The sequence below is a fragment of the Trichoderma camerunense genome (genome assembly GCF_050948025.1).
Source record: "Trichoderma camerunense strain CBS 138272 chromosome Unknown V8C40scaffold_27, whole genome shotgun sequence".
Taxonomy (NCBI): Eukaryota; Fungi; Ascomycota; class Sordariomycetes; order Hypocreales; family Hypocreaceae; genus Trichoderma; species Trichoderma camerunense.
Genome location: NW_028145343.1, coordinates 16,102 through 28,855, shown reverse-complemented (window position 1 = coordinate 28,855; position 12,754 = coordinate 16,102). Strand labels below are relative to the sequence as shown.

Genomic DNA, 12,754 nt, shown 5'->3' with positions numbered 1-12,754 from the left:
GATTGTACAGCAGCTGCTCCGTATTTACGGAATCCTGGAGAGTTGCGGAGCGGATTTAGGTGGGACCCGGGCCCGGACTTAAACTGACGATGCGCGCCACCCAACGTTACAGCATCATCAACACCTCGGCAGCTTTCATGATGATCGTGGTTGTTGGCGTGATAGCATCATTTCACAGTCCAAGGCATAGCGTGTAGCATCAAGAGTCTACGAGACGCCATGTCAGACACTACAAGCCAGGAGGCAGAGGGTACGGAGACATTGAGTGCGGCAAACAGGCGGAGATTGCAGAACAGACTGAACCAGCGGGCGAGCCGTAAGTGACGATTAACTAACTGTCCATCTACCTAGCTCTTATCTTTGGTTCACGGGAGCTGATGAATGAAAAGGCATGAGAAAGAAGGAGTTGCAGAAGCAGCAGCAACAGGACAAGAATCAGGTTAGCAAATGGGTCTTTTATGTAGACCCGAGAACGGAGGACGCGCAGCAGGACGGGCGGCCGCTGGATCGGAAACGGTATCAATGGCGTCTTGCGCAAACTCAGCCGACGTCATCTCTTGGTGATTGGAAGACGTCTGGCTCGGAATTGACTGCTGCCACCCGCAATTACTACGGTACAGGCTTCACCGACGTGTTCCGCTCTCCCAAGCACCGTGACGAGATATTTCGCTTCTTTTGCAAGTTATCAACGACCGAACGGGGTATTTTTTTCCGTCGGCTGTATGAATTGGTTACTCGCCATGTTGCACAGCACACGCTGGATAGCCAGCTCCTGCTGTCCGTGATGCAGTTCAACGTGATCCGGGCCGCGGGGGTGAATGCTGCGGTCATCGGCATCGGGATGGATATCATGGCCGAAGACGTCGTCTCGCCTTTCTACACCGGCGCCGGCACTCAGCTTGCTCTGCCTTCCGCGCCTGGCAGTAGTAGCGCTCCATACGACAGAGAGCTGCAGTATCTGCCGCCGAACCTGCAGCCAACCGCGTTGCAGAAGCTAGTCATCCATCACCCCTGGATTGACGTCTGCGCTCAGCCTTCGTTGCGAGACGCGCTGCTGAGGCGGTTGCATAATCTAGATGAGGATGAGTTTTGCCATCACATGTTTCTACAGTCTGGCGAGTCGGACAAGGACGGCATGATTGGGATGGTGGTGTGGGGAGAGGCTTGGGATCCCGCGTCGTACGAAATCTCGGCCACCATGATACGCAAGTGGCCGTGGATAGTGAACGAGTGCCCCGATATCATCAGGACGACGAATTACTGGCGGGCAAAGAGACAGGAGGGTCCATTGAAGATTCTTTGATTAAGATGTGAGATATGGGGTTTTTCTTGATTTCTATCGACGAACCGGCGCGATGCTATACTGAAGGAGTGCACATGAGGGGATGGTGCACACAGAGCTTAGATGGTAAAGGGCTCTCCGATGAGCTTCTCGCTGAGCTCCCACAGCGTGGTCCAGTTATCTCGGTTCAAGATGTGCGACGTCAATTGATCCTCGGCAGGGGCATTCTGGTGCAAGAAGGCACCGTGGGCCTCCTCGATGGTGGGATCAACCATGGCCGTGATGAGCGTCGACGCGCCCTCAGATGTGCCTGTGAAGTTTGGCATGTTATAGGGGCGGCCGTCGAGATCGCGCAGTGCTGCTTTCAGTCAATTATCGGTCAAGAAAGGAGGACGAGGGGAGCACGGCTTACGTTCAGTCGACTTGCGCATTACCTGAATCTGAGCAAGGAACTCGCCTCCAAAGTGGCGTTGCAATCCTGTTTGGACCGCTGTTGAATCGAAATCCGATTGGTTAGCCACGGCTCACCGATTTTCTACTGGGGGATTTCATTGCGGGATACGTACCACCGGGGTCGACGCTGAAGACGCGGATGCCTTCTCCTTTAAGCTTCTCGCCTAGGAACAGGGCAAAGATTGTTCTGGCGGCGTTTGATTGGCCATATGCGTCGAGAGGGTTGTATGTTTCACCGTCCTGTGGAAACGGCAATATGTCAGCAATCAGGGCCGTTCTCAACACGTACTATGGAGGAAAACGAACGCTATAGTTGATGTCGTCAAAGTGGACCTGGCCTCTTCGCACAGCGGAGCTAGAGCAAATGACAATGGAGGACTTTGGCCCCGCAGCCCTGATCTTGGGCAGCAGCTCCTTGACCAGCAAGAAGTTGGCCAGGTAGTTGACGCCAAACTGCGACTCGAGGCCGTCCGCAGTCTTCGCGTACGGGGGCACCATGACGCCGGCCACGGCAACGAAGTGGTCGATCTTGGGCACGTCGTCGAGGTCCTTGACGGCTCTGCGGACGTCCTTTAGGTCGGAGAGGTCGAGCTTCAGGAAGCGAGTGGAGACGTCGGGGTTCTTGGATTTGATCTTTGCGACGACGGGCTCGACGCGGGACTCGGAGCGGGCGGTTAGGATGACGAGGGAGGGCTTGTAGGCGCTGATTTGGACGGCGAGTTCGCCAGCGATGGAGTCGTTGGCGACGCCGGTGATGAGGATTGTCTTGCCGGCGAGGGAGTCGCCGTATTTGCTGAGGATGAACTCTGAGGAGAGGATGAGGCCGCCGCTCCAGGTAGGGGACATGGTTGCTGTTTGATGTATGTGTTTCTTTGCGAAAGGGTGATGACAATAAAGTGAAAGATGTTGGAACAGGAGAAGATTGAGTGCTTTTTTGAACTGAGTGATAAAGTACAGTGTTGTCCGGATATACAAGACAAGACAAGACTCGTCGATACTTATACCCTTCGACTTACACGCAAACACACACAAACATGAAAATCCCAATCCAATGCAACAAGCCTCGCCCATAATTCCCAACAAGGCTAGCCCTCCAGTCATCAACATGCACTCCATCCCCACCACCGGCTTTAAGCCTCTATATCCAACTTTCTTCATCAGGGGGGGTTCGCTTTGCTCTGAATAAGGTTGTCCAAACTTGAACTTCTTCCAATCACGATCTCCGCAAATCCCGAGATGCGCCTTTACCGTTTCTAGTTAAGTCTCATTCTTTCTCTACCTTATTCAGTTAGAGCAGCTGTCAGCACTCGGAAGGACCCGCAATTTCCTCATGAGGCAACATTTCCTTCTGCGACGACAGGCCGATATTAGACGGACAAAGTAGAAAAGGGCGGAGAACACATGATTTGAGGGCAAAGGGGGTATCATGCGGAAATACGGACTGTGTGATGCGGAGTCGAAAGGGTTGTTTGTTTGGGTGGAGGAGTTGTCTCGGCTTTTGATGGACTTTGCGCGGGTTGGGACTCTGGGGCTGAGTTTGAACTGAGCTGGTGGAGCGAGGGAAGTTTACATTTTGATGATGGGGATGGCGAGAGTCATGATGAGACAGAGTTGATTATGTCAAACCATATTGAATGAGATAAACAAGGTAGGCAGCTTCATAAACACTATCAAGTATACGCAAATAACAAGGATTCATAAACTTTAACAGTCGAGAAAAGAGCCTTATCATGCAACGCCGGAGAGAAAAGAAAGAAAACCAAACCACCGCTATAACTGTTCGCCATGTAAACCCATTCACCGTAACTTAACTGGAAATCCAGTCAAAATCCCCTAATAGTACGTATCGGTGCCGACCCAGGATGATCATGCAATAGTCTGTCTCCACTTGCCATGGCGTCTTGGCTGCTTCCCTTTCCTGTTCGCGCAGTGCTTGTTCTCATGGGCCCTGATATTCGATTTATTGGGATCACTCGTCCCACAGCCGTAACGGCAGTTGTATATTACTCGGTGGTGGTCTGGTATAGTCTCGGGATGATGGATTTTCATGTGTTTCTGGAGATTGCTGGCCTGGCCCCTGCGGCCGTTCTTTCCGAGTTTAAATGTTGAGTTGCAATGATCGCAGCAAATCGCTCCGTCCACCGAAGTCCCCATAGTAGTCAAGCCAGGCGTAGCTGTGGTCATTGGGGAGGGTGAGATGGTATGAGTGGGAGTCTTTTCAAAAATGTGTTTGTGTCGTAAAGTTTGCAGCCGCCAAGACTTTTCGGACCCAAGATCAAAAAGCCCAGATATCCTCACGAGATGGGTTACCATGTCTTGCAAAGACAGTAAAGGGCGCGCGAGGCTGTTCACCATCTCAGAGACGACTGTTGAGGCCGGAATTCTCCAGAGATAAGACGCAATTTCGAAGAACAGGTACTGATCATCCGGATTCACAAAAGAAGCCCATCGAGGGATGTCATCAATAAATCTACATTGTCAGTTAGGCGTGCAAGTTAACAACAGCAAAGGGTTGAAGTCTGCTCACGCTTCCATCGAGCACCCTAGTCTTGAAGGTGATACGACCGACCGCATTGCATCTGCAACTTGCAATGCGCTGACGATATCCGACAGACTGGGCGTTGGGTAGCATTCGCAAATGTCCCGAATCGCACGTGTTCCACTCCTCCAGACAGACGCGCTGGTGCCGACCTGGTCCGCAAAGGCTATGACTCCAACAGAGGCGTCCTGTGTGGTGCTTGCATCGAGCAGTTTTTCGCATGAGTTGGCAACTTTTTTGAGTAACCGGCGCGCCATGATTCTGTGTTCTTGAGCCTGTATAGCAGCAAGCGCTGGACAGTCTCTCGCAGGATCCTTAATAATTTTACGGAAGTCGCCGACCGATACTGGCCGCCTTATAAGGCACATATCACCCTCACCCACGAGGAGAGTCGCTCCGACGGAAGATAAGAACCGAGCCACTTCGCTTTCATTCGACCGTAGAGCGGCTGCTAGAGGCGAGCAATGCCCTCGTGTACACCACAAATCCTTCAAAATAGAATTATAATCCTTCATAATAGAATTATCGCCATTGCTTGTGTCTCTGTGCCGCGTAGATGGGTTGATAATGGCGCCCGCTTTTACTAGACAGCGGACAATCTCAAGATAACCCTTTGATGCTGCTACCGCAAGAGGCGATAAATGCGTTCGGCTACAACACAAAGATCCCTGATAATCTGCACTGCATTGCTGCAGATCTGGGTTGACGTTTGCACCAGCCTCTGTTAGACAGCGGACAATCTCGAGATGACCGTTTCCTATAGCTGCTGCTAGAGGCGAGAATTGGTTCCGGTTACACATCACAAAGCCCAGAGCTGCGTTGTATTTTCGCGGATCTGGATTGACATCTGCACCAGCGGCTATCAGGCAGTCGACAATCTCGAGGTGACCCTTCGATGCTGCTACCGTTAGGGGCGATGAATGCACGTCCTCTCGGTCGCAATCCTTAAAGTCCTCCTCTCTCACGTTGCAGTGCCGCTTATTTGGGTTGACATTTGCGCCAGCTGCTACTAGGTAGCGGACAATCTCGAGGTGACCACTTTCTATAGCTGCTTCCAGGGGTGAGAATTGCACTCGGTTGAATGTCACAAAGTCATCAGCTGCGTTGTATTTCCGCGGATCTGGGTTGAGATATGCACCAGCCGCAACTAGGTCGCGGACAATCTTGAGGTAGCCTTTCGACGCTGCTACTGCCAGGGGCAAAGAATGCTCTCGGCAGTATTCCTTAAAACCCCTATTTGCGTTATAGTGCCGCTTATCTAGGTTGACATCAACACCAGCTGCTACTAGGCAGCGGACAATCTCGAGATGACCCTCCGATAAGGCTCTCGAAAACAAGAGATTATGAGCGTCATTGTCCATGCCGTCTATAATGTGTTCACGAATATCGCCTGGTATTGCCCGCTCAAGTTTCAGAAGCACTGAACAGTTTTCGTCGTGAATATTGGCTCCAACCCTCAACAAATAGTCGATTATGTCTATATGGCGATACTTGATGGCGCGAGCTAGCGGAGTTATGTACGTATTGCCATTGATGTTTGCGCCTTTCTCCTCAACGAGGTATTTGACAATTTCGAGGTGACCGCCAGAGGCCGCACCACTCAAGGGCGTTGCGCTGATGCGGGAACCTCCTCCTTCTTTGTTGGCACCATGAATTAGAAGCAGTTGAACCGCCTCCATATGGCCAGCTTTTGCGGCGCGGTACAAGGGCTCATCAATGATACCGACCCCGTTTACCTCAGCGCCGTGCCTGAGAAGACGATGGAAGATGGTCCGTTCATAGTGGCGTATAGCGAGGCATAAAGTCCTGGCATCAACGAAGCCTAGGTCCATGGGGAGCACTTTGTCCACAGAGATTGAATCATGACGTCTAACGGCAGTCCGTAGTTGGGATTGGAAACGCTCATTCATGAAGTGCAAGGACTGAGTTGGCCCCTTGTTATCCCACCTGTCAATCTCGTCGATGGCTTCGTCTAGAAGGTCGAGAGATTCGAATATAGAGCGGCCCGGGCCCTGGATGTCATGGAAGTGGTCTTCTGTAAGAATCTGCTCTTCGTGGAGATGCTCAAGGCCGATGGCTGCAAAGACAGAGCCTTCACGGAGGAAATGGCGGACAAATAACTCGAGTGCCTCGAAGCTGTGTCCCTCGCTTCTGTCCTGGTCGAACTTGGCTCTCATTTCTTCGTAGTAAGGTAGTAGACGGTCCATGCTGATGAAGACCATAACGGGGTCTGGCTTCAAGTTATATTCAAAGTGCTCGTACAGCGAAGGGATCGCACGCAACCACTGTAGAAGCTTGTCTTCATGGATTTGGATGTTGAGTGAGTTCTTGTTCTTGTGGAGGCTGAAGCAGATGTCGAGATCTAGGCTTGGAGCGCCCTGGATGAAGCGGCCGTTACCGCACGAATGAGCCTTGAAAAGCCCTTCAGCTCTTGGTAATGGTTAGCACAGCATGAAATGCAAAGCTGCAGGTGCCAGAAGAGGAGCACTCACCCTACCAGGAATTCGGTAAAGGTGAAAGCTTTGCGCCGGGACCGAGCAAACCAGTGCTCCAAGCCCTTGGTAGTGGCGGCATGTCGCTCAAACAATGATATGTTGGCGGCCATTCAAGAGATAGACGCTTGTTGAAGCGACAATTTATATATAAGAAGTAAAACGTGAGTTGTATGGAAAGCCATCCAAGAGCGACAGGAGCTGGGGAGAAGACGAGAATCTTATACTCTGCACCGATGGTTGCATGTACCTGATGCGTCAATCACTGGGCTCATCAGCATGCATGTACTAGAAGTTTTAGGAATCGATTCCAGTGATCCAGGTCGTCATGTTAGTGGTCGCATCGTGCTTTTAGGAACCTACATACCTGCCGCCAAACGACCAGCGCCAAAGACGCCAGCACCAGCTGCAGCCTAACATGTGTACCTGGGCAGGCGGTGCATCAAGGCTGGACTGACAGGGGATCAATGCATACATGTACCTGTATGTTCCTAAATACATGCACTCAACTCCTAAATACAGGCACTCCAGTGCTATCTGCCTGGCTGACAGGGGTCCATGGCTACTAGAAACCCCAGATCCACCCATCTCCCGTCCATACTATTGGATGCATTGTTAGGAATCGCGCGCACCACTACAGGTGGAGGCCTGCTGCAAAGCACAAGTCAGCATCTGTCGATTCCTAACAAATATCATGCTGGCACTCAATTCTCCCTTGCATAGAAGCATAGTAGGTAATGTATATGCTGGTCACATAGCTCTATCTTGCAGCATGTCTTCCTAACTCGGGGCACTGCTGGCTGCATCTCATTGACTTGAAGTTCCCGGGCTACCGCTGCGTTCCTAACAATTGATCCCCAGCCCTCGAATATCGCGGAGTTAGTTCCTAACTTCTACGATGCTTTGCTGGATTCTCCCATGGCGAAGGAGCCACTCAATCATTCATTGCCACGCCCTCGTAATTCTCTCAGCCGCCTCTCAGGGGCTCCCATATCCCTAAACACATGGAATCTTTAAAAGACGGCACCGGCGTTTCTTTAAGCTGTCATTAAATTCTGGTCCCAATCCCATCTACACATGCCCATTGTCTCAAGGCCAACGCCGAATGCCCAAATTTCGTTATGTCTTCGTCACGGGATGTTGAGACGGGGCACCAATTCGAGACAGCATGGATCAACCTCCGTGTAGTCATGTTCAGCCACGGCAACTACTTTCTCCATCACGTTCCGCTTCGATCTTCCGACAAGGGAACTGATGTTATGTTCAAGCTCAAGAGGTTCTTTGTGACCTCTCGTGGATGGTGGACGGAAAATATAATAAAGATTGTTCCCTTTCTAACGCCGGTGGTTTATAACGCAACAATGTGCCCAGTTTGTGTTCCATCCTCGCGTTTTGAACTAGACAGAGGCTAACTCGTAACTCGTTCCTAGGTACCAATCGAGGTCATCTCTCAAGATTTCCCTTGCATCGTTGACATTGGAGCCGAGTATCGCTGTCACGTTCTGACAAGCGCTTTGCACAATCCCGCAGAGTTCCCAGCTGGATGCGATTTTGTCACCTCATACCGCCGTTTTACAGCTCTCTCCGAGGCGCCTGGCACTCTCCGTGCTAGAGATGTGTTATTAGTCCGCCTGGAATTCGATGAACTAATTCTCTCAGCGTTCGTGTTGTTATCCCTCATCTTATCCATCATCTGCGGAGTCGTGGCGGGCTTTTGTTGGAAGAGCTTAGATACTGGGCTGGGTGTGTTTGGTGCTGTCATCGGCGTGGATGGTGTCGTGATGGGTATTTTGGCCTATTTTTTGAACTAGATGTTGCTTTCCATAGCGAGCATTTCCATAGCGAGCAGCGTCACGTTCCTCAGTCGCGATTCTATTATACAAAGCCTATTTGAACAGGAAACAATTATTTTTACAAGGGAACTAGGTATCGCCAATTCTTTTACGCACTACTACTTATTTAGATCTACCTGCAAATTTAGTGGCACAATTTGCATCCGCTATGAGCAAGTAGAGGTAAATAGAGTTGGCCGGGTTACTCTGCTCCAGTCGATAGTTTCGACAAAAGTTGGCGGAACTCGTCAATATCTCCTTGCAACTCACGCAACCGCGCCTTATTACTAAACACCTCGCCAACCGTCTTCAAGTCCTGCGCCATTCGCTCAGGCTTTGTCGTGCCATCCAGTATCTGAGTCCCTCCCAGCCCCAAGATCAAGACATAAAAGGCAAGCTCCTTCTCGACGTTGAGCTTTTCAGCTACGGTTTTCAAGATGTCCGATGCTAGAATCTCCGGGTTGTGCCTGAGCATCCAGTATGCCTGGTATGTTATACCTCTCTCTGCGCAAAATTCTCTCAGGTCAATGTCATAGCCTGTCTCTTTGTAGAAGCGGTTCTGTACGATGGCGGGCTTAATCGTTGCGTTGGCATACACCTCCTTAAGTTGTGACAACTTGAAGTTGGAAACGCCTAGAGAGCGGATTGTGTGTGGCACAAAGGTCTCTAGGGCTTTCCAGGCGACCAGGTTGTCTCTTTCGTTCTTAAATGACACATGCAGCAGCAAGGAGTCTAAGTAATCGACCTGAAGATGCTCAAGGCTCTGTCGTACTGATTCAGTTATCTGTCCCTCAATGTTTTGGTGAGGGTCGAAGGGGATTTTGCTCGGATGGTGAGCCCAAACTGGCGTGAATTTCGTTTGGATCTAAGCATGGTGAGTAATTTAATCTGTCTAAATCAGAAATAAAGAGAATAACGAGAATGAAATGCACGTACAAAAAGATCGCTTCTTTTGATGCCAGACTTCAGAGCTGCCGCAATCCCATCGCCCGTCAGTTTCTCGTCGTACGCCGTCAGATAGTTGGCCGTATCGATGCAGGTGAAGCCTTTCAGCACAGCCGTCTCTGTAAGATGAGCCGTCCTTTCCTCCTTCCAGGCGGTTCCATAAAGGAGAAGCGAGATTTTGAGTTCCATGGCAGCTGAGAATGGTGAATTGTTTTTAGAGAGTAAAACAAATCTCCAATTGGTGAAGAGAAAGACAAGGGAGATGGGAGTGCTGTTGGTCGAAACCATCCGTGCTGGCTCCTTTGATATACTGCAAGTGCATGCAGCCAACACTTGCATAGATCAGGACCTTTATGTCCTCAAATTAGGACAAAGAGTTTCTGATCCTCTGCCTAATACAAAACTGCAGAAGTTCGATGAAATCCAAACCAGATTCTCAATCAAGCAATCTCACTTTGATAGCACCCTTTCGCCTTATTCCCTACATCACGGCAAGGCTACCGATATGATCGCCTTCACGCTCTTTTCGCTCCTTGCAGCCGCCCAGCAGATACCTCTTTTGCCTCCGAAATCTGATCTTTCGGGGCTACGGCACAGATTGATCCACGTCCTGCCGGAGATTGAAGCCCTCAAGAACATCGGCGGCACGGCTGGAATCTCCATCGGCGTCATAAGCTACGAACGTATCGTTTTAGAGACCAACCTTGGCTTTGCCGACGTTGAGCGCCGTCTCGTAGCCAGCTCCAGCACGAGGTACCCCATAGCATCTCTCACAAAAGCCTTCGTTGCGACCACAATTGCCCAGTTAGTCGACGAGGGCCTTCTCAAGTGGGATGAGCCCCTGACCAGCTACATACCAGAGCTCTCGTTCAAGCACAATCCATCCCTCGCCGGTCAACTCTCCCTCATCGACATCTTATCGCACCGGACAGGGCTTGCTCGGCTCGATGCCCTCTGGCTAGGCGCTGACAGCCAAACCTTCTCAGCCAAGAACTTCACAGTTTCGCTGTGTAATCACTTGCCTTCCGTCTATCCCGTTAGATCGCGGTGGCTCTACAACAACTGGATGTATGCGCTGGCCGGCGAGGTCATTGAGAGAGTCACAAACCAGTCCTGGGGCCAAGTGGTCTCTACCCGAGTGCTGAAACGACTCCAGCTCTCACATACTACAGCCATCGCGTCTGAGATCCCTCAGGACACATTGGCGCTGCCATACATGATCCTCGATGACTTCACGCCAGTACGCGTTGGCAATATGGACCTCACCGACGGCAGCATCATGTCTTCCGCGGGCGGCATCCGCAGTACCGTCAGCGACCTTCTCGCTTGGGGTAACACTCTTCTTTCGGTGTTCCGGGAGGGCGAGGCACCACTCGCCCTTCTCGACACGGTCTTGTCCGGCCGCAGCTTCATAAATAACACCGTCACATCGGATGAGCTTTATGCAATGGGCTTCGCAAAGGTCACGACCCCAGCGCAATTTGGCAAAATAGGCTTCAACTCCGGCCTAGTTGACGCCATGCCCGTGATAGGGACCAGCTCGAAACCCCAACAAGTCTTCTATCACAGTGGCGCTGGCGCTGGATACGGCCACTGCTTCATGCTGGTCCCGGACTCTCAGTCTGCAATTGTCGTCCTGACCAACTCTGTTTCCCAAGGCGACACCGCCGACTGGGTCGCTCAATCGCTGCTCCAAGCCGTCTTGAACGAGAAGCACCCTCTCGACTTGACACAATTTGCAGAGCAAGCCGCAGCCAAATGGAGAACAATTCACCAAGGAATCGTAGAAGCTCTCGAAAAGGGCCGCAAGCCGGATTCACCAGAGCCGACACACGAGAATCTCCAGGGCAAGTATTGGCACAAGACTCGCGCATTATATCTCGAGATATTTCAGGAAGATGGCACCCTAAAATTCAACATCAACGGGAAGCTGGACCAAGAGCACGTCCTGTCACACTACAGCGATGATACATTCGTCTTCTTGCCTTCGGCCGACCAGCGGAGTCGTAGTGGCCTGTTCCACTATGGCGCTCCTGCGTGGCTTTTGCATTTCAAGAAAAACTCGAGCGGAAACTTCACAGAGATACAATGGAATATAGACAGTCAATCACCCTTTCCAGAGAAGTTTATCAGAGAAGAGTCTTGATGTGATACTCGTTGCATGTACAACTTGTAGAAAAGGAATGGAGATTGCTGACGAAATGATTATTGGTCGCCCGCATCATTCTTGTTATAGAGCGAATCTATAGAAAATATAGCAGAGCTGCAAGTCTACAACTAGATACCGAAACCCATCTTTAACTGACATCCTTCTCTTGTGCTTCAGGCCCCAGCAATAATACAAGTTTGATGCCCGCTAAGGCGTTCATAGGATTAAGCAAAGCTGCTATATTGATCAGGGTCTTCCAATTCAAGGCCACCTAGATAGATCGTAATCATTTGCTTCGTTCAAGGCATTCTAGTTCGATCATTTTCATTTCTTTTGACCAAGGCCAACTGAGTCAACATCAAGGCCATTAAGAATGGAAACTTAGTTATTATCCTCCGGGGATGCCTTCAGGGGGCTTTTGCCTACGGCGCTTAGCCTACAGCTCAACTCGGTCTACAGCGTTATATCTGAGCGGTCTGGTCATGTTATATATGTATAGATAGTCTCAATTCTCTATTTTTAGGTTGTTTATTTTTAGAGGTAATTCAGTAAATGTGAAAGCGGGTGCGCTAGAATGTGTAGGAGTGGTAACTGCCTTGGTTATTCTGTATTCATGGGGGCAATATTGCGATATAAAATGATAACATAAAATAATACCAAAACTAAAAAAAAAAGTTCACAATACTTCGCCAGAGGTTAAAACTGTCATAAAACGGGCGGCGATAGAGTCACTGACATATCGGATGAAAGTACGAACAGCCTACAAATCTCAAACCACCATGTAAAGGCACATGCCATATGGCACGCGCCGAGTCTAGCACATGAAGACTTCACAAAAACTATTTCAATATCACCATTTATCAGCTCCTTGTGGATTGTTGGACATTTTGATTGTGTTTTATTGATATATATATACTCAGTATAGCATATCATAATCATGCTGCTCAAACTATCATACCCTCTAGATAGGGAAGAACTTTTTCATCAGGGAATCTCATAAAATCCAAAAACGAGAGTCTTCTCTCAGCACCTCTACTTCCATAAACCGGATATCAGGTATAA

At 50.1% G+C, this 12,754-nt stretch overlaps 6 protein-coding genes across 6 annotated transcripts; 3 read left to right on the top strand and 3 right to left on the bottom strand.

Annotated features, from left to right (window-relative positions):
• The first annotated feature begins 111 nt into the window (after positions 1–111).
• V8C40DRAFT_129074 (DUF3425 domain-containing protein) lies at positions 112–1,352 on the top strand. The gene is made up of 2 exons (XM_083211033.1): positions 112–316; positions 390–1,352. Exons 1-2 carry the CDS (start codon positions 220–222, stop codon positions 1,301–1,303), a joined length of 1,011 nt encoding a protein of 336 aa, XP_083067603.1. The 5' UTR covers positions 112–219; the 3' UTR covers positions 1,304–1,352.
• A 49-nt stretch (positions 1,353–1,401) lies between these two features.
• On the bottom strand, positions 1,402–2,581 carry V8C40DRAFT_270991 (uncharacterized protein; the record flags this gene model as incomplete). The annotated part of the gene is made up of 4 exons (XM_083220237.1): positions 1,402–1,640; positions 1,695–1,772; positions 1,849–1,975; positions 2,042–2,581. The coding sequence occupies 4 exons, from the start codon at positions 2,579–2,581 to the stop codon at positions 1,402–1,404; spliced, it is 984 nt and encodes a 327-aa protein (XP_083067602.1).
• A 1,123-nt stretch (positions 2,582–3,704) lies between these two features.
• V8C40DRAFT_278216 (ankyrin repeat domain-containing protein) lies at positions 3,705–7,462 on the bottom strand (the record flags this gene model as incomplete). Its single annotated transcript, XM_083221044.1, has 6 exons — positions 3,705–3,812; positions 3,878–4,205; positions 4,263–4,950; positions 5,506–6,704; positions 6,767–6,822; positions 7,454–7,462. The coding sequence occupies 6 exons, from the start codon at positions 7,460–7,462 to the stop codon at positions 3,705–3,707; spliced, it is 2,388 nt and encodes a 795-aa protein (XP_083067601.1).
• Positions 7,463–7,719: 257 nt separating this feature from the next.
• Positions 7,720–8,612, top strand: V8C40DRAFT_129059 (uncharacterized protein). The gene is made up of 2 exons (XM_083211032.1): positions 7,720–8,136; positions 8,197–8,612. Exons 1-2 carry the CDS (start codon positions 7,888–7,890, stop codon positions 8,575–8,577), a joined length of 630 nt encoding a protein of 209 aa, XP_083067600.1. The 5' UTR covers positions 7,720–7,887; the 3' UTR covers positions 8,578–8,612.
• A 138-nt stretch (positions 8,613–8,750) lies between these two features.
• Positions 8,751–9,732, bottom strand: V8C40DRAFT_283959 (aldo/keto reductase family protein; the record flags this gene model as incomplete). Its single annotated transcript, XM_083222062.1, has 2 exons — positions 8,751–9,463; positions 9,535–9,732. The coding sequence occupies 2 exons, from the start codon at positions 9,730–9,732 to the stop codon at positions 8,801–8,803; spliced, it is 861 nt and encodes a 286-aa protein (XP_083067599.1). The 3' UTR covers positions 8,751–8,800.
• A 316-nt stretch (positions 9,733–10,048) lies between these two features.
• V8C40DRAFT_278214 (serine hydrolase domain-containing protein) lies at positions 10,049–11,689 on the top strand (the record flags this gene model as incomplete). Its single annotated transcript, XM_083221043.1, has 1 exon — positions 10,049–11,689. One exon carries the CDS (start codon positions 10,049–10,051, stop codon positions 11,687–11,689), a length of 1,641 nt encoding a protein of 546 aa, XP_083067598.1.
• Between the last annotated feature and the right edge of the window lie 1,065 nt (positions 11,690–12,754).